Source organism: Scyliorhinus torazame, chromosome 1, assembly GCF_047496885.1.
Source record: "Scyliorhinus torazame isolate Kashiwa2021f chromosome 1, sScyTor2.1, whole genome shotgun sequence".
Classification (NCBI taxonomy): Eukaryota; Metazoa; Chordata; class Chondrichthyes; order Carcharhiniformes; family Scyliorhinidae; genus Scyliorhinus; species Scyliorhinus torazame.
In genome coordinates, this window is record NC_092707.1 from 65897656 (window position 1) to 65916888 (window position 19233).

Sequence of the window (19233 nt, forward strand, 5' to 3'; positions counted from 1 at the left end):
ATAAGGTGCTTTTTCAGGAAAAAATGTCATTGTAAAGACCCCTACATGCTCATGATCATTGTATTCAGGCGTACAGTAAATGTTGATCTACCTATTGAAGAGCTTGACACAAAAAAATATCCATTTATCAAATCAGAAAATAGTCAAAATTTAGTTCAAACTTCCTGGATAAAAAAATTGAAGTAAATACCAATTATCTACTATCTGTGTAAAATACTTATGGGGGGGGGGGGGAGGAATATGACAACCAATTTTGGTTCTGCCACCATCATACTATAGGCAAATTAACAAGTTATTGCAAATATAATTCACTTTAGGCTAATCACGATAGACATCCTTGAAGCTGCCAAAGATCTGATTAGAGCTCAAAGAAACCAAAGACCTACAATATGCTTTTTTGCAGAAGTAAATGTTTAATACATGTATAATTATGTAAGTATATACCTCAAAGCTTGACAACATTAGTTACTTTTGGGATTGGGCATATTTTATTGTAAAACTTTGATTCATTCGTCACTGTAACATAAGAAAACAAATGTACAAATTCTCAGCTGGCTGAAATTGCAATCCAGCAAGGCTCACAATTACCGATGCATTACCTAAACAATTCTAAAAATGACAAAAAATTAAAAAGTCAAAGCACTATCATCGCAAGAAGATAAAATATTCCTAAATCTAATCTTTCAAAGAGAATTAAGATAGTTGAGAATAAATTACAGAGATACAAGAGTTTAGAGAGTAAGCACTTTAATCATAAACCAGAAAAGCAAAAAAGCTCCTTTGGTTATAACATTTTCCAATAGCCCTCTTGCACGACTTTGCACTCTAGACATCTAATTCTCTTAAAAATACACAATAAGTTGTTTTATTTAAACATTGCAATTATGTTTACATTGTACATCACCTCCAGCAATTAATTCATGGCATGCAAATGTATTCCCTTGTTGCCCTTGAGATGGTGCTGAGCCACCTTCTTAAATATAACCAAGTGTCCTGCTGGGCCATTTCAGAATGCAGTTAAGTCAACCAAATTGTTATGGGTTTTAATTTACATATAGGCTAGACCCGAGATGGCGATTGATTTCCTTCCCTAAAGGACATTAATGAACCAGGAGGAACCTGGTAATTTTGTGGTCACCATTACTGATATTAGCTGATTTTAAATTCTAGATTTAATTCACTGAATTTAAATTTCACAGCTGCCATGGAGCAAACTAAACTCATGTTTCTAGATCATTAATTAGTTTATACCTCTAGATTAATAGGTTAAATCACCATCAGTCAGCTCTCCCCCTAAAAGGGGAAAGCAGCCTATGGTCATCTGGGATTATGGTGACTTTACCTTTATTTTACAATCCTCAACTCCACTTTCCCGCCTTGTCTCCATAACCCTTGATTCTTTCCTCAATTAAAAATCTGTCTATTTTAATCTTGAAGATACTTAATGACTCAGTTTCTACAGCTCTCCATGGTAAAGAATTCCACAGATTCACTACCGTCAGAAGAAAATCCTCATCTTACTCTGAGATTATGTTCTCTGGTACTAGGCTTTCCCACAAGAGGAAAGATCCTCTAAACATCTACCCTATCAAGCCCCCTGAGAATCCTATGTCTCAATAAGGTCACCTCTCATTCTTATAAATTCCAATGAGTACAGGCCCAGAACCTACAACCTATCCTCACAAAAAAAATCCCTCCATAACCGGGATCAATCTAATGAACTTTCTCTGGATAGCTTCCAGTGCCAGCACATCTTTCCTTAGATATGGGGACCAAAACAGTTCACAGTATTCCAGGTGTGGTCTAACGAGTGCCTTGTGTAATTTTAGCCGGACTTCCCTATTTTTATACCCCATTCCTTCTGAAATAATGGCCAACATTCCATCTGCCTTCCCAATTACCCGCTAAACTTGCATGCTAGCTTTTTGTGATTTGTGCATGCAGTTTTCAGAAGTCTCTATTTAAATAATATTCACCTCCTTTATTCTTCCTACCAAGGTGCATAAATTCACATTTTACAACATTATATTCCATCTGCCAAGCTTTCATCCACTCACCTGTCTATATCCCCCTGTACACTGTCTCATCCTCACCACTTGCCTTCCATCGAAGGAGAGATTGTTGTCACTGCACCACTCCACTAGGTTCTCTATCTCCCTCCTGTATTCTGACACGTCGTTATTCGAGATCTGGCCCACTATGGTCGTATCGTCAGCAAACCTGTAGATGGAGTTGGAACCAAATTTTGCCACGCAGTCGTGTGTGTACAGGGAATAAGTACCCGCAAGTCTACTCCCTGTACACACACGACACGACAACAATCTCTCCCTCAATGCCAGCAAAACTAAAGAGCTGGTCATTGACTTCAGGAAGCAAAGTACTGTACACACCCCTGTCAGCATTAACGGGGCCGATGTGGAGATGGTTAGCAGTTTCAAATTCCTAGGGATGCACATCTCCAAACATCTGTCCTGGTCCACCCACTTCGACGCTACCACCAAGGAAGCACAACAGCACCTATACTTCCTCAGGAAACTAAGGAAATTCAGCATGTCCACATTAACTGTTCCCAACTTTTACAGATGCACCATAGAAAGCATCCTATCTGGCTGCATCACAGCCTGGTATGGCAACTGCTCAGCCCAGGACCGCAAGAAACTTCAGAGTCGGAACACAGCCCAGTCCATCACACGAACCTGCCTCCCATCCATTGACTCCATCTACACCTCCTGCTGCCTGGGGAAAGGGAGCAGCATAATCAAAGACCCCTCCCACCCGGCTTACTCATTCTTCCAACTTCTTCCATCGGGCAGGAGATACAGAAGTCTGAGAACATGCACAAACAACTTCTTCCCTGCTGTTACCAGACTCCTAAATGACCCTCTTATGGACTGACCTCATTAACACTACACCCCTGAATGCTTCATCCGATGCCGGTGCTTATGTAGTTACATTGTATACCTTGTGTTGCCCTATTATGTATTTTCTTTCATTCTCTTTTCTTTCCATGTACTTAATGATCGCCAGTTTTCCAATCCTCTAGGACTTTTCCAGAATTTTAGGGTTCTTAGAAGGTTACTACTAGTGCATCCACTATCCCTGTAGCTACTCCCTTTAATGTTCCGGCATGTAACACATCAGGTCGAGAAGACTTATCGGACTTTAGCCCCACTAGTTTCCCCAGTGATTGTTATTGTATTTGTTCTCTCTCCCCCCCCCCCCCCCCCCCCCCGCCTCCCCTTGATTATTTAGTATTTTTGGAATGTTATTAATGTTTTCCACTGTGAAGATTGATGCAAAGTATTTAACTCCTCTGTAATTTGCTGGTTCCTCATTATTTCCTCAGTCTCATTCTCTAAGGGGTCTATGTTCATTTTGGCCTCTTTCTTCCTTTTTATATATTTAAAGAAGCTCTTGGTGTCTATTGTATATTTTTTGCTAGTTTACCCTCAGTTTTTTTTTTTTTGGTTATTTTGTGTTGGTTTTTAAAACTTTCTCAATCCTCAAGCTTACCACTAATCTTTGCCACGTTATATGTTTTTTCTTTCAGTTTAATACTATCATTCACTTCCTTGGTTAACCATGGTTGATTTATCCTCTTCCTGGAATCCTTCTTCCTCACTGGGATATATCTTTATTGCAAGTCATGAATTATTTTCAGAAGCGTTTGCCATTGCTGATCAAACGTCTTTCCTGCTAAACTCCTTTTCCAGCCCACTCTACCCTCATTCCAGAATTATCTTTATTTAAGTGCAGAACAGTTGTTTCTGACCCACGTTACTCACTTTTAAATTGAATGCTAAACTGTACCAAGTTATGGTCATTGCTTCCGAGGGGATCTTTTATTCAGATTGTTTATTAAACCTGCCTCATTACACATTGACAAACGCAAAATAGTCTGATCCCTGGTTGGATCCACAACATATTGTTCTAGGAAACTGTACCGAATGCACTATGAATTCTTCCTCATGGCCATCTTTACCAATTTAATTTTCCCTATCTACATGAAAATTAGAGTCACCCATGATTAAAGTACTGCCTTTTTTAATCTCCTGATTTATTCTCCATCCTACAGCATAGCTACTGTGTGGGGGCCTATTGACTACTCCCACCAGTGTCTTCTTTCCCTTGTTATTTCTTCTTTCCATCCACATGGATTCTACATCTTCCAATCCAAGATCATTTTTGCTATTATACTTATTCCATCTCATACTAACAAAGCTACTCTGTCGCTCTTTCCTTCCTGTCTGGCGTTCCAAAAAGTCACATATCCCTGAATATTTAGCTCACAGTTTTGATCTCCTTGTAACCACGTCTCTGTCATGGACATAAGATCATAGCCATTTACCTCAATTTGTGCTGTTAACTCATTTAGTTTGTGCCGAATGCTACATGCTTGTTCTAACCACTCCCTATTCCTTACTGCTGCGACCTAGTAAAATTATTCAACAATTCCCGTTGAGCATTTTGAAATAAACATACATGGTCAACATTTATCTTAGAGGTAATTAAAGCTACAATAAGTCAAGGCACATTCATAACTGATTGACTATTCTAATTTATGAAACTATCCTTATTAAGTTTCTAAAAGTCCATATTAATAAGTCCATTAAAAAAAAGTTGAATTTTAGTTAAAATGTTCACTTATAAAATGTTCATTGTTTGCCTTACATAATCAACTAAAAAGGCAATACACACAAGAAACAAAAGTTAATGACAATACTCTGAGAATTCACAAGCTATAAACCAGAAAAGCAACCTACAAGTGGCTTCCAAAAATGATACCTTTGATGACCTTTGCCATTTGAATTCATAATCCCACTCTCATTATGATTTGCTTACCACTGCCTCTATGGGTGTCATGTTTTGTTGTAACATGTCAAAATAGTGACAGAAACAAACTTTAAAAACCTCACAAGAACAGTTGATCAGGCTGGTAAAATAACAACTGACATGAATGTAATACACTGGCTTTTACTAGATTTGCAAATGCTATAAATATTGCATTATAAATCTATCACAGTAACACTAACAGGTAGATCAGAAACGAAATATATACAGTAGTGCGAATTATACATGGCTTTCTTTCAGTACAATACCTAAATGATAGCAATGATAAATAGCATTTTGTTTTGATACCCAATTCATGCATCCCGTGTACTGACTTTACGAAAAGCACTAAATAAGAATCGATCCGTACACATATACAAATCATTACTATTTTATTCGCTTGTTTACAATGTTTACTAGAATGAAGTACCAATGTTTATGCACACAAATCCAGGAAAACACAAACTGCAGAAGCAAAAGATGTCAAACCTCCCACCTGCATCATACAAAGCGAATTGGGGTAATGTATTTGGTATTTAAACATCCGACAGAGAAAATGTGAAAAGCAAAAAGTAACCCATACATTTCATTATAAACATATCGTTAAGTTAAAAAAACACCTCCAGCCACGTTGGACAGCAGCGAATAGCAACTACATCAGCTGAGCTGGACCAAACCCCCACGCAACTAATCACCATTAAAGTCAACGCAAGACATCCATCCCATTCAATATTAAGCGGCTATTTCATTTAATTTAAAAGCGGCCTCCAGACTATCGTGCATTGCTGGATTCCACCCGGGGGCCGATTTTTCAACATGACAATGAATACTACGGCGATAAGCGGGTATACTTTTGAAAATAAAAGGGGAAAGAAGTCCCCCCCCCCCCGGACGGGTATTCGGCGCATATTCCTGAACGCTGTCAAGATGGAGGGCGGACACCCTGAAAGCAAACAACTTGTAAACTAACCTGAGTGCCAAGAGCGGGCCACCGGCTTCTTCCCTCCGCCACTTCCAAACAGAAACAAAATGAAAAGGGAGATGTGTCCCTCCGGGAACAAGGGAAAGCAGACGCCGCGACCACCGAAGCTGCCCCCCGTTTTGTTTTCACCGAAGAATGATCATTCTGGTTTGTTATTATTTTTTCTCTCTCTGGCTTGCCACAGATACGAGCTGCCTGCTCAGAACATGGCGGCGGGAGGGGAGGGGAACGTATACCAAAAACACGACGTCATGCGCCGGCCGGCGGCCGCCGCAGAGCATGCGCACACGCGCGCCGTCGCGGGGAGCCAACACCCCCTCTGGCGAGCCGCGGCGATTTGTTTCAAATTCACGCCGTAACCCCCGACGCCGAGCGCCCCGCACTGTTGCTGTGATGAACCCACTGTCACGTCAACGCCGTAGAAACGCCCTCCGAACCGGAAGTACTTGTTGGGCAGCAAGGGCTGACAGGTACAGTAATAGTATTTGCGGAATTCTGTGCTTTACCCAAAGTGTAGCTATTCCAAGGTTGCACTTTGACAGAATGATTTTGGGAATTCTGGCTTATTATTTAGGCACCAGTTCTATGTTGAACAAAATTGATGGGGAAATGTCTTTTTCGGAGGCCAAATATTGTTGATGCGCAACATAGACGTAAAAGTGCATGTATCCTGTCCAGTGAGATCTTGTAAATTAAAGACGCAGTTCTAGCTGGGGCCTTGGAATACTGCAAAATAGTGACTCCGGCTAGATCCCCGGATTCCCAACTTTCCGGAAAATTACTCCCACAACATTGCCCTTCATTCATCCACCTAAAACTTTCCCATTTTCTGGTTGTATTTGAGGAATTTAAAATCCGTTTGCAGTGGAAGTGAATATTGTTAATCATTTTATGCATATTGGCAGTTTTCTTGGGTTGCCAAGTTTGGTTGCTATGAGAGATGAATGAATTGAATTGCCTGTTTCGAAGATGTTTGGCGGAGGGAATTTTACTCTGCCCGTGACTTTATTCTCTGCCTGATGGAATAGTTGTCGCCGGCACTTGGTCAAAAGTGGATTAAGTGTGCCATTCTTTGATACTGGCAGTCCAATTGATTAACGAGTACACAATTATCATTTCAAAACTTAGAAAAGTTTGCAATTTTATTGAGGAAATGGGAATGTTGGTAATGCTTCAATAAAAAAGGAAAAACGGCAATTATTGGAAATCTGAAATTATCAAAAACGACAGAAGTGCCTGATGGATCTGTCAACGCTTGGATGTGAAAACATAGGTTAATATTTTGGATGTAGCTTTTTGAGGAAGTATATGCACCCAAATGTTGGCCTGCCTTTTCTATTGACTGTTGTTGACAGAAACTTTCTGTGCCATTAGTTATAGCTTATAAATCTATTTTAAATTCAGGTTGCAGTTTAAAAGTTAATGCTACAAGAAATGCGTCTGCTCCCTCTCAAATTTCCAACTCCGATAATACTTGTCTTAAATCTCAGTTTTTATTTGTGCTTGGGTTATTTTTGAAGGCAAAGTGATTCGGCATATCTTAGTTGCAGAGCTCTATACTACCAAATGATGAATGACGCATATTGTTGATCTGCAGCATAAAATAGCCAGATTTCACATAGTTTAATGTTTTGTCCTGTCCATACTGAAATACTTAACTATATTTTATTGAAGTAATTAAAATTCCCTGTCCCTCTGACCTAAATTTCAGTTTTGTCTCAGGCATAATTCTAGGGCGTAAATTTTAAGCCCACCCTGATCATGCTGTGTACACTATCAGTCAGTACCTTTCAATAGAATCCTCTATTCCATGCTTGAGCGTACTCCCACCAGATCAGGTTAGAACATGTGACTTGCAAGGAAGCATGCAATAATTTTCAGCTCGCACTTAAAAGCTGGAGCAGGCAATCTTGATACATGAAAAGTAAATTCTCCAGAGACACCAGTGAATTTAGAAAAGAGATACATGAGTGCTTTGTTTTTAAACTGTGCATTAAATGGATCTTTCTCACTTCTGTGTAGATGTTCTGTTTTTTAAACTACAAGAGTAGAGTTTGCACTGTATTTCATGTGCATATTTCTATGCACGTAGAGATCCAGCCCTTGCTTTGCCCTTGGCCATTCAAGAAAGGAATAATGACAATTCTATCTCGGCTTTCCAGTTCTAAGAGTGATGTCGAACCATATGTATGATTTTAAAATGGGAGGGAAACTGTGTATAATGATAGAATTCATGCTCTGTAATCTATGCACGTAGAGATGTGTCTAACTTTTGTAAAGTCTTTTTTTTCTCCTGATCTTTATAAGTCTGATTTTTCCTTGCTTGAATAAGAACCAAAAGATAATTTATTAAAAAAATTAGCTACTTTGAGTGTAAAATATAAATGTTAATTTTCTAAATATCTAATGTATCATTTTTCAGTGTTCTGAAGGCAATAGAACATTACAGTGCAGTACAGGCCCTTCGGCCCTCGATGTTGCGCCGACCTGTGAAACCACTCTAAAGCCCATCTACACTATTCCCTTATCGTCCATATGTCTATCCAATGACCATTTGAATGCCCTTAGTGTTGGCGAGTCCACTACTGTTGCAGGCAGGGCATTCCAGGCCCTTACTACTCTCTGAGTAAAGAACCTACCTCTGACATCTGTCTTGTATCTATCTCCCCGCAATTTAAAGCTATGTCCCCTCGTGCTAGACAGCCGAGGAAAAAGGCTCTCACTGTCCACCCTATCCAATCCTCTGATCATCTTGTATACCTCAATTAAGTCACCTCTTAACCTCCTTCTCTCTTAACGAAAACAGCCTCAAGTACCTCAGCCTTTCCTCATAAGATCTTCCCTCCATACCAGGCAACATTCTGGTAAATCGCCTCTGCACCCTTTCCAATGCTTCCACATCCTTCCTATAATGCAGCGACCAGACTTGCACGCAATACTCCAAATGCGGCCGCACCAGAGTTTTGTACAGCTGCAACATGACCTCATGGCTCCGAAACTCAATCCTTCTACCAATAAAAGCTAACACACCGTACGCCTTCTTAACAGTCCTCTCAACCTGGGTGGTAACTTTCAGGGATCTAAGTACATGGACACCGAGATCTCTCTGCTCATCCACACTGCCAAGAATCTTACCATTAGCCCATTACTCTGTCTTCCTGTTATTCCTTCCAAAATGAATCACCTCACACTTTTCTGCATTAAACTCCATTTCCCACCTCTCAGCCCAGCGCTGCAGCTTATCCATGTCCCTCTGTAACATGTAACATCCTTCCACACTGTCCACAACTCCACCGACTTTAGTGTCATCTGAAAATTTACTCACCCATCCTTCTACGCCATCCTCTAGGTCATTTATAAAAATGACAAACAGCAGTGGCCTGAAAACAGATCCTTGTGGTAGACCACTAGTAACTGGACTCCAGTCTGAACATTTCCCATCAACCACCACACTTTGTCTTCTTCCAGCTAGCCAATGTCTGATCCAAACTGCTAAATCACCCTGAATCCCATGCCTCCGTGTTTTCTGCAGTAGCCTACCGTGAGGAACCTTATCAAACGCTTTACTGAAATCCATATACACCACATCAATTGCTTTACCCTCATCCACCTGTTTGGTCACCTTCTCAAAGAACTCGATAAGGTTTGTGAGGCACGACCTACCCTTCACAAAACCGTGTTGACTATCTCTAATCAAATTATTCCTTTCCAGATGATTATACATCCTATCTCTTATAAACCTTTCCAAGATTTTGCCCACAACAGAAGTTAGGCTCACGGGTCTATAGTTACCGGGGTTGTCTCTACTCCCCTTCTTGAACAAGGGGACAACATTTGCTATCCTCCAGTCTTCTGGCACTACTCCTGTAGACAAAGATGACTTAAAGATCAAAGCCAAAGGCTCAGCAATCTCCTCCCTTGCTTCCCAGAGAATCCTAGGATAAATCCCATCCGGCCCAGGGGACCTATCTATTTTCACACTTTCCAGAATTGCTAACACCTCCTCCTTATGAACCTCAAGCCCTTCTAGTCTAGTAGCCTGAATCTCAGTATTCTCCTCGACAACATTGTCTTTTTCCTGTGTGAATACTGACAAAAATATTCATTTAGCACCTCTCCTATCTCCTTGGACCCCAAGCACAACTTCCCACTACTGTCCTTGACTGGCCCTACTCTTACCCTAGTCAGTCGTTTATTCCTGACATATCTATAGAAAGCTTTAGGGTTATCCTTGATCCTATCTGCCAAAGACTTCTCATGCCCCCTCATGGCTCTTTTTAGGTCCTTCCTAGCTAACTTGTAACTCTCGAGCGCCCTAACTGAACCTTCATGTCTCATCTTTACATAAGCCTCCTTCTTCCTCTTGACAAGTGTTTCGACTGCTTTAGTAAACCACGGTTCCCTTGCTCGACCACTTCCTCCCTGCTTCTGACAGGTACATACTTATCAAGGACACGCAGTAGCTGTTCCTTGAACAAGCTCCACATTTCCATTGTGCCCATCCCCTGCAGTTTTCCTCTCCATCCGATGCATCCTAAGTCTTGCCTCATTGCATCATAATTGCCTTTCCCCCAGATATAACTCTTGCTCTGCGGTATATACCTATCCCTTTCCATCACAAAAGTAAACGTAATCGAATTGTGGTCACTATCACCAAAGTGCTCACCTACCTCCAAATCTAACACCTGTCCTGGTTCATTACCCAGTACCAAATCCAATATGGCCTCGCCTCTCGTTGGCCTATCTACATACTGTGTCAGGAAACCCTCCTGCACACATTGGACAAAAACAGACCCATCTAAAGTACTCAAACTATAGCGTTTCCAGTCAATATTTGGAAAGTTAAAGTCCCCCATAACAACTACCCTGTTGCTTTCGCTCCTATCCAGAATCATCTTTGCAATCCTTTCCTCTACATCTCTGGAACTTTTCGGAGGCCTATAGAAAACCCCTAACAATGTGACCTCTCCTTTCCTGTTTCTATCCTCAGCCCATACTACCTCAGTAGACGAGTCCTCAACAAACGTCCTTTCTGCCACCATAATACTGTCCTTGACTAACAATGTCACCCCTCCCCTCTTTTACCACCTTCCCTGAGCTTACTGAAATATCTAAACCCCGGCACCTGCAACAACCATTCCTGTCCCTGCTCTATGCATGTCTCCGAAATTGCCACAACATCCAAGTCCCAGGTACCAACCCATGCCGCAAGTTCACCCACCTTATTCCGGATACTCCTGGCATTGAAGAAGACGCACTTTAAACCACCTTCCTGCCTGCCGGTACACTCCTGCAACTTTGAAACCTTACTCATGACCTCACTACTCTCAACCTCCTGTATACTGGAGCTACAATTCAGGTTCCCAAGCCCCTGCTGAACTAGTTTAAACCCTCCCGAAGAGCATTAGCAAATTTCCCCCCCCAGGATATTGGTACCCCTCTGGTCCAGGTGTAGACCATCCCGTTTGTAGAGGTCCATTCAGCATCTTTAAAAAAAAAATGAGCAAATGTTTTTTTTAAAAACTTGGTTGTTATCTTCAGCAGATCAGAACTTTGTGTACTAAATTTAATAGCTTCTCAGTAACATTTTACACTAAATTGACTCTCACAACAAAAAACACGCAGTAGGTTGTTATATTCCTGGGCACACTCCAAGTTTATTAGTGAAATCTGTTAAAACAAATTGAAAATAATCTTGCATTATACTGTATTAATCATACCAAGGGTTTGGTTAACAATATCTATGGATCTTTTAACATCTGAGCTCCATGTTGCTTTGCGGCTAACTGAGTGGGATGTTTCATATGTTCACAGGTATTTTGTGGGCTGATTTAGTGTATTGATAGAGAAGAAAAATTACAGTAAAGTCGATATGTTTCTTGTGGTGCTTTCGACTCATTGCCATCTTGCTCTGATGCTGCATACATGATGAGAGAGCTGTAACCATCATTAGTTTCACCTAACTAACATAACCCAAAGTACACTACCCAGATACAATCCAAGTTTAGGTGTACCGAATTCTACTGCTGAGAATTTCTCATAGGGAACAGAATGCAGAAAATCGCCATTGAGCTGTTTCGAAGTCCAGTGTGTCCAATTTGTTTTTATTACAACAGTATAATGATAATGCTGCATTAGTCTGTGCACAGCATATCTGAATTGTGTCTGAAATTTCCTGATGTCTTGTATGAGTGGTATTCAGTGGTTGCTGTTGATGCACTATTTTTTTTGCAATGTACAGCTGAATTTCTTTTTCACTATCCAAGAACCATCACTTGAGCTAAGACAGAGGAAAATTAATCCTTGGTGTGAAATTCCTCCTTTTGATTGTTTTATCCAAGAGTTCCAAAAAGGTTTCCATGAATGCTAGCCAATCTTCAGCAATTTTCACTCCATGGCATATCAAGAAACAGCTGAAGGCATTAGATACTCCAAACGCTATGAGCCTTGACAATATCCCAGTAATAATATTGAAGGCATGTGCTCCAGATCTAGCAATGGCCCTAGCCAAGCTGTTCCAGTACAGCTACAACACTGGCATTTAGCCAACAATGTGGAAAATTGCCCAGGTATGTCCTGTCCAAAAAAACCCAGGACAAAACCAATCTGCCCAATTACTGCCCCATCAACCTCCTCTCAATCAGCAGCAAAGTGATGGAAGGTATTGTCGGTAGAATGGCACGAAGTAATAAGAGACCAGTTAAGCCGAATGGCCTCTTTCGCTGGAACAAATCTGTGACAGTACTGTCTGCAGAAGAGCTGAACTCAAGGGAGTAGATAATAGTGACTGCCCTTGACACCAATGCATCATTTGACCAAGTGTACAATCAAGAAGCCCTGGCAAACTTTTAAGTCAATGGGAATCGGGGGGGGGGGAGGGGGGATATCCACTGGTTAGGGTCATACCTAACACAAAAGACAATGTTGCAGTTGTTGGAATGCCAGTCATCTCGGTCTGAAGACATCGCTTCTGAGTTCCTCAGGGTAGCATCCTAGACCTAACCATCCTCAGCTGATTCATCAGGTTAGAAGTGGGGATGTTCATTTATGATTGCACAATGTTTGGTACCATTTGGAGCTCCTCAGTTACTGAAGTAGTCCACGTTCATGTTAGGTTTGGGCTGCTACATGGTAAGTAACATTCAACACAAGTGGCGGGCAATAACCGTCTCGCCATGACATTCAATGCCATTAATACCATTGCTGAATCTCCCACTATCAACATCCTGGGGGTTGCTCCTGGCCAAAAACTGAACTGGACTAGCTATATAAATACTGTGGCTATAGAGCAGGTCAAAGACTAACTCTCCAAATCCTGCCCACCATCTACAAAGCACAAGTCAGGTGTGATGGAATACTCTCCACTTGTTTGGATGAGTGCGGCTTCAAGGACATTCAAGGAACTAGATACCATCCAGGACGAGCAGCCTACTTGATTTGGGTCCCATCCGCCAACCTAGGATTTCACTTCCTCCACCATCGATGCATTTTTTGCAGCATTTACAAGATGTCTTGCAGCAACTCAAAGCTTTGACAGTACCTTTCAAAAACCTGCAACCTCTACCACCTAGTAGGACGAGGGTAGCAGATGCATGGGAACGCCACTACCCCCAGGTTCCCCTCCAAGCACATGCCATTCTGACTTGGAACTGTATCATCGTCGTGATCAAAATCCTGGAACTTCCTCCCTAACAACACTGTAGGTGTATCTGCACCGATTTAAGACAGCTCACCTTCACCTTCTCGAGCAATATGGATAGGCAGCAAATGTTGCCCTTGCCAGTGACATCTGCATCCCATAAAATAAACAAAAAGCCAATGAAAGAAATTCCACCTTTTTCATAGTTTTTTTATTTGGTTAGAAAAAATTTGCTTTTCTATAATGCCTTATCGAATTTACAGGATGTGAAGTGTGGGTAAACGTGTCAACCTATTTGGGGACACAACGATCGCACAAACAGCAAATTGGATAAGTAAACAGTTAATCTGTTCTTTGAATGATAACATTCCACTCATAAACCAAACATCCTGCTTATTGAATTGTGCCATAGAATATTTTATGATTAATACAGAAGACAGATGGAACCACGATTGAGCACCTGATGTATGGAAGCTGGTTTCTTGGCAATGTAGTACTTCCTCAGTACTCCACTAACACATCTGCCTTGGTCAAGGATCGGCAACCTTTAAGAGCCTAAAATAAAACCTATTGCGAGCTGCAAGGTGAAAATTCAGCATTTCTAAACCAAGTATGTGGCAAATTGCCAAGTGTCTCTGGTAGAATGCACAATTCACATTTAATAAAATACATGCATTAAATTTATTTTATGTATACCAGAAAAGAACAAACATTAAATCGACCTGATCGGATTGGCACGTTTTGACTATTTTACAATAATGTTTTGACTTTTTAAATAATTTATGATCATTTGTCAGTAAAGTTATCTTTAAAACAAACTTTAACTTAAGATGTGTAGAATTAAGACAATATTTTTGAATATTGATTTTTATCAGTTGTATACATTACGTAAAAGGCTGATTGAATTTATAATGATCCTGCAAGTTGCAACTCAAAATGGGCATTCAAAATGGCTTTTAGTGGATGTTTTGGTTACTTTGCCAAATTTGCTTGCACAATTCAAGATCGAATGCAATAACATTTAACTTAAATGATTTTATTTGATACACTTCAAGTTGATGTAGTTTCTGTTATTTTTAATACCAACATTAGGGAAAATACATCATGCCCCGGACTCTTCCTCTAGATCAAATACAGCTACCTGAACTGGACAAAAGAACTGGGAAAACCAAACAATTACCAGCATTGGTGAGTTCAATGCTTAAATCCTATCTCTAACATTAGAGCATTAACCATGTTAATTTTGTTCTCAAGTGATCTATCCTTGGGTCTATCCTTCTCTTTACCTAAATGGTGTACTTTGATGACATGATCTGAAGACATTGGGTAAACCTCCACATGCCCATTGATGTACACCCAGCACAACTTCTCACCCCTCTCTCTTTGTGTTAGGCTGTTTATATTAGATGAACCACAATTTCTTCCAATTATATGTTGGAAAGACTAAAGCTACTATCGTAGCCTCCTGTCATGAAACCTATTTCTGTGCACCAATTCCATTGCACTTTCCTATAATTTATAATTCTATTGATCTCTGCATCTTATTCAACTTGCAGCTGAACTTCAAAACCCAAAACCCCTCCAATCAAAACACCGCATACTTCCATCTCTATAAGATTGTCTGCCCTGCCCCTACCTTTTCCATCTGCTACATCCATACCTTTAGATTAGATCCCTTAAATGGTTTCTTGATTGAAGTGGGGATCCCGGTATTGGACTGGGGTGGGCACAGTAAAAAGTGTTACAACATCAGGTTAAAGGCCAACAGGTTTGTTTTGAATCACTAGCTTTCGGAGCACAGCTCCTTCATCAGGTGAGAGACTCACCTGATGAAGGAGTTGTGCTCCGAAAGCTAGTGATTCGAAACAAACCTGTAGGACTTTAACCTGATGTTGTAAGCTTTTTTGATTGGCTGTGCATCCTCAGGACTGTTTAAACTTCAGCTCATCTAAAACTCTTCCACCTGTATCCTGTTCCACCTGCCCAACAGGTCCTTGCTTACTTGCATTGGCCCCTCTGCAGCACCACCCCTGGCTTCAATTTTCAGTTGCCTTTCCATAGAATCCCGACAGTACAGAAGGCCCATCGAGTCTGCACCGACCATCCGAAAGAGAACCCCACCTTGGCCCACTCCCCCACCTAACCTGCACATCTTTGGACACTAAGGGGCAATTTAGCATGGCCAATCCACATAACCTGTACACCTTTTGGATTGTGGAAGGAAAGCGAAGCACCCGGAGGAAACCCACGTAGACACAGGTAGAACGGGAAAACTCCACACAGACAATCCCAAGGCCGTAAACGAACCCCGACCCCTGGCACATTGAGGCAACCGTGCTAACCGCCTTTGAAATTATTGAACCCCTCTGCTACACATGAATTCCTACCCATGGTGCACAGCATCATTCAGTTGAAATAATAGTGCTTGGGAGACAGAAGAGGAAAAGGATGTCTTCATATGCTCTGTGAACGTAATTGTGTGGCCGTGAGGTTTGGACAACCCTGCTGTAATTTATGATGCATCACGGAAGTGGCGAGCTGCTGACTGCAAAATTGGGCTGTTTTATCACTCTTCGAGTAACCATATATGTGACTCAGTAATTTCTGTGAGTTATCCAATCAGTATATCTTGTGATATGATAGATCCCTTTGCATACTTGGCCACAATATAGAACATAGAACACTACAGCACAGAACAGACCCTTCGGCCCTCGATGTTGTGCCGCTATGATATATCTTCGTCTCATTTAATTCTGTGAGAATGTACCAGTAGGCCAGCTGAGAACTGACTGTAATGAGGTTATTTTGTGAGGTACAGGTTGTGTGGCATGTAACAAATTTGTACTTTTTTTGATTCAGAATCAAGCATTCAATCACATTGAGTTACTGGGCTGGTAAATAGAGCATTAGTTTTATTAATCTGTATTTGCAGATTATGAGAAAAACATTTATATGTATTGGATTTTATGTTGAAAATTGCGGTCAGCTTGGTTTCACATCCTAGCATTTACAAACCTAGGAAATAACCGGGCCATAAATTGTTTCGCTAGTTTATATTAATGCTTCTGGGCAAAAAGAAAAGTACTGCGAGAGATTATTTGATAGTAACATTGTCTCAAGACACCCAGATAATCTTGCGTTTCATGCTTTCTGCCTTGAATGTTCCTCGTGTTCACAAACAGGCCTTTGTTTTTTTAAACATGATATTAAACAAAGATTTTGAACATTACAAATCAGCATCTTCATAATTCTACATTAGATATGAACAGGACTACTGAAAGCTGTGACTTTGTTATTATAGGATCCAGGATATACCATTACCCTCGAGATTAATTTAAATCTGTAATCCCAATTTCTCCCTTACTGCTGCTCCCCTAGGGTTTGAATTGTGCTGCTGCATTTTGTGGACAGTAAATCTCAACCAGAAGGTGCAGCTGCATTCAATCCACTAAAGCAACTACATCACATGGGAGTTAGAAGAAGTGATGGCTAGAAATAAATCAGAGGAGTCAAACTATTGGAATTGGTTGGAGGTTAGTAGAGATGAGAATAATGGTCAGCAGTGATCGTCTAATTGGGCAAAGAGAGAAGCAAGAGCAATAGCTCCACAAAGAAGCTAGACAACTTCAAAACAACTTCGCAACAGAATGCCAATATGTATCCATAGGAACTCACAATTTCTCCAAGACATGAGAAAATCCAGCAGTTTTTGCACCACTTTGCAATAGCCTAGAGTACTGGCTAAATTCCTACAGAGAGGCATTGAGCTCATTCCCTATTATTTAAAGGTAATTACTCTGGCAAATTCACTTCAAATAACATTTTAAACGTGTAAGCAAATAATAAGACGATGCACAAAGGCATTTCCAATTGAATCCATCATAAATTGGCTGCTTGTTATTAATTGATCTGGACAGTTCAGTTTATGCATGAAGAGGCACACATAAAGTCGCATATTTAGCATTTGTTTGTACTTGCCTCAAAGTATAATTGTGTTCTTTGTGGTTTGTCCCAATCTAAATGTTGAATGCAGCATTTTGTGTGAGGTGATGTGTGGAAAAATGTTTGTGACCAATATTTCAACTCGTCCGAATTTAAATGTATTGCAATGACAAATTTTAAATAGTTGAAGCATCACTGAAGGCATCGTTAAATTATTATATGAAGAATTAATGAGTAAAACTAGAACTCATGCATTTTCAGTTAAATCTCATTACATTGTGCATACATGTATTTAAGAAATGCTTTACAAAATAAACTAATGTATATCCCATTATCACAAGAGGTGGGGAATCACTCATGTTTTTGTCAGCCTATGAGAATCTACATCCAGACACTATGGGTGGGATTCTCCCAGCCCGGGGCCGGACCGGAGAATCCCCGCAACCGGGCCACGCTGCCCTGATGTCGGCACGCGATTTGCCGATTCTCCGGCCCGGATGGGCCAAGCGGCCGCTCTAAAAAGGCAGAGTCCCGCCGGCGCCGTCCATACCTGGTCGCAGCTGGCGGGAACTCTGCGCGCAGGGGTGGCCGGGGGGGCCTCCGATGGGGCCTGGCCCGCGATCGGGGCCCACCGATCGGCGGGCCGGCCTCTCGCTCCCTGGGCCTATTTTCTTGTGCGCCGGCCCCTGAACTCCTGCGCCATGTTGCGTCGGGGCCGGCACGTTGAGGGAGGCCACCACGCATGCGCGGGTTGGCGCCGGCGCCACTGTGCGGGTCCCGCGGCGCAGAGTTCGCGCCGGATGGGAGGCTGGAGCATCAACCGCTCCAGCGCCGTGCTGGCCCCCTATAGGCGCCAGAATCAGTACTCCCAGCGGCCCGTTCACGCCGCCATGAAATGCGACGGCGTTTCCGATGCCGTGGACACTCTGCCGCCGAATGGGAGAATCCCGCCCTATGTTTCAGATCAAATGGAAATTTTTCAAGTTTTGGAAATGAGAATTGGCTAACAGAAAATGGCTAGTGAGCACTTTGCATAATACAAGTTGTATAGGATGCAAAATTAAGCAACATCACAAAGTAGCATCTCTGAAAGCTGATAAGATAGAACTGCCAACGTCATAGAAATGTGGAAGGAAATAAATAATAACGTTCCAAATTTGTGCTTGTCTAATTTTTTTTAGTAAACTGATACAGGTTTCATGTAAAGGTCTCATGTAAAAGTATCTGGTGAAATTCCACAATCGTAAATTATTTATTTATTAAAGACCTTAAATCTGGGCTGAGGGGGTGGAGAGAGAGAGAGCAGCAACACGCAAGCTTACTTGGACAGAAATCACACCCCCATCGTCTCTACTATCAAAAAACATAAGAGCAGCAAAGTCATGGGAATGCCATCACCTTCAAATTCTCTAAGTAATACCTGAACAAATACTGCCATTCCGTCATTGTTGAAGAAATAACGTTCTGAAATTTTGTTCTTAACAGTGTAGTGGGAATGCCATCAGTACAGGGACTGCAGTTGCTCAAGTAGAAGGATTACCACCACAGTCTTGTTTTTCAATTTTAAGTACCCAATTCTTGTTTTTTCCAATTAAGGGGCAATTTAGTGTGGCCAATCCACCTACCAGGCACGTCTTTGGGTTGTGGGGGTGAGACCCACGCAGACACTGGGAGAATGTGCAAACTCCACACGGAATGTGACCCGTTGCCCGGATTGAACTCGGGTCCTCGACGCATGAGGCAGCAGTGCTAACTACTGCATCACCGCGTCGCCCCATCACCACAATCTTATTGCAGCTGGGAATAGGCAATAAAGAAAGCGCCTGTCATCCAGATCCAG

The 19233-nt window shown here is 41.5% G+C and overlaps 2 protein-coding genes across 14 annotated transcripts in view; one reads left to right on the forward strand and one right to left on the reverse strand.

Annotated features, from left to right (window-relative positions):
* mtmr3 (myotubularin related protein 3) overlaps positions 1 to 6023 on the reverse strand; it is a 190454-nt gene extending 184431 nt beyond the window's left edge. For all 11 annotated transcript variants that reach the window (XM_072495930.1, XM_072495997.1, XM_072495980.1 and 8 more), the window contains exon 1: positions 5801 to 6023. The gene's annotated coding sequence lies outside the window, so the exon portion shown is untranslated. The remainder of the gene's footprint in view (positions 1 to 5800) is intronic.
* Positions 6024 to 6171: 148 nt separating this feature from the next.
* The window catches only part of ascc2 (activating signal cointegrator 1 complex subunit 2), an 82149-nt gene continuing 69087 nt past the window's right edge, over positions 6172 to 19233 (forward strand). Inside the window, exons 1-2 of one of the 3 annotated variants that reach the window (XM_072496023.1) lie at positions 6172 to 6282; positions 14544 to 14639. In XM_072496023.1, coding sequence (XP_072352124.1) covers positions 14556 to 14639 — 84 coding nt within the window. In that variant the 5' untranslated portion in view covers positions 6172 to 6282; positions 14544 to 14555. The other 2 variants (XM_072496043.1, XM_072496034.1) reach the window with 2 other exon arrangements.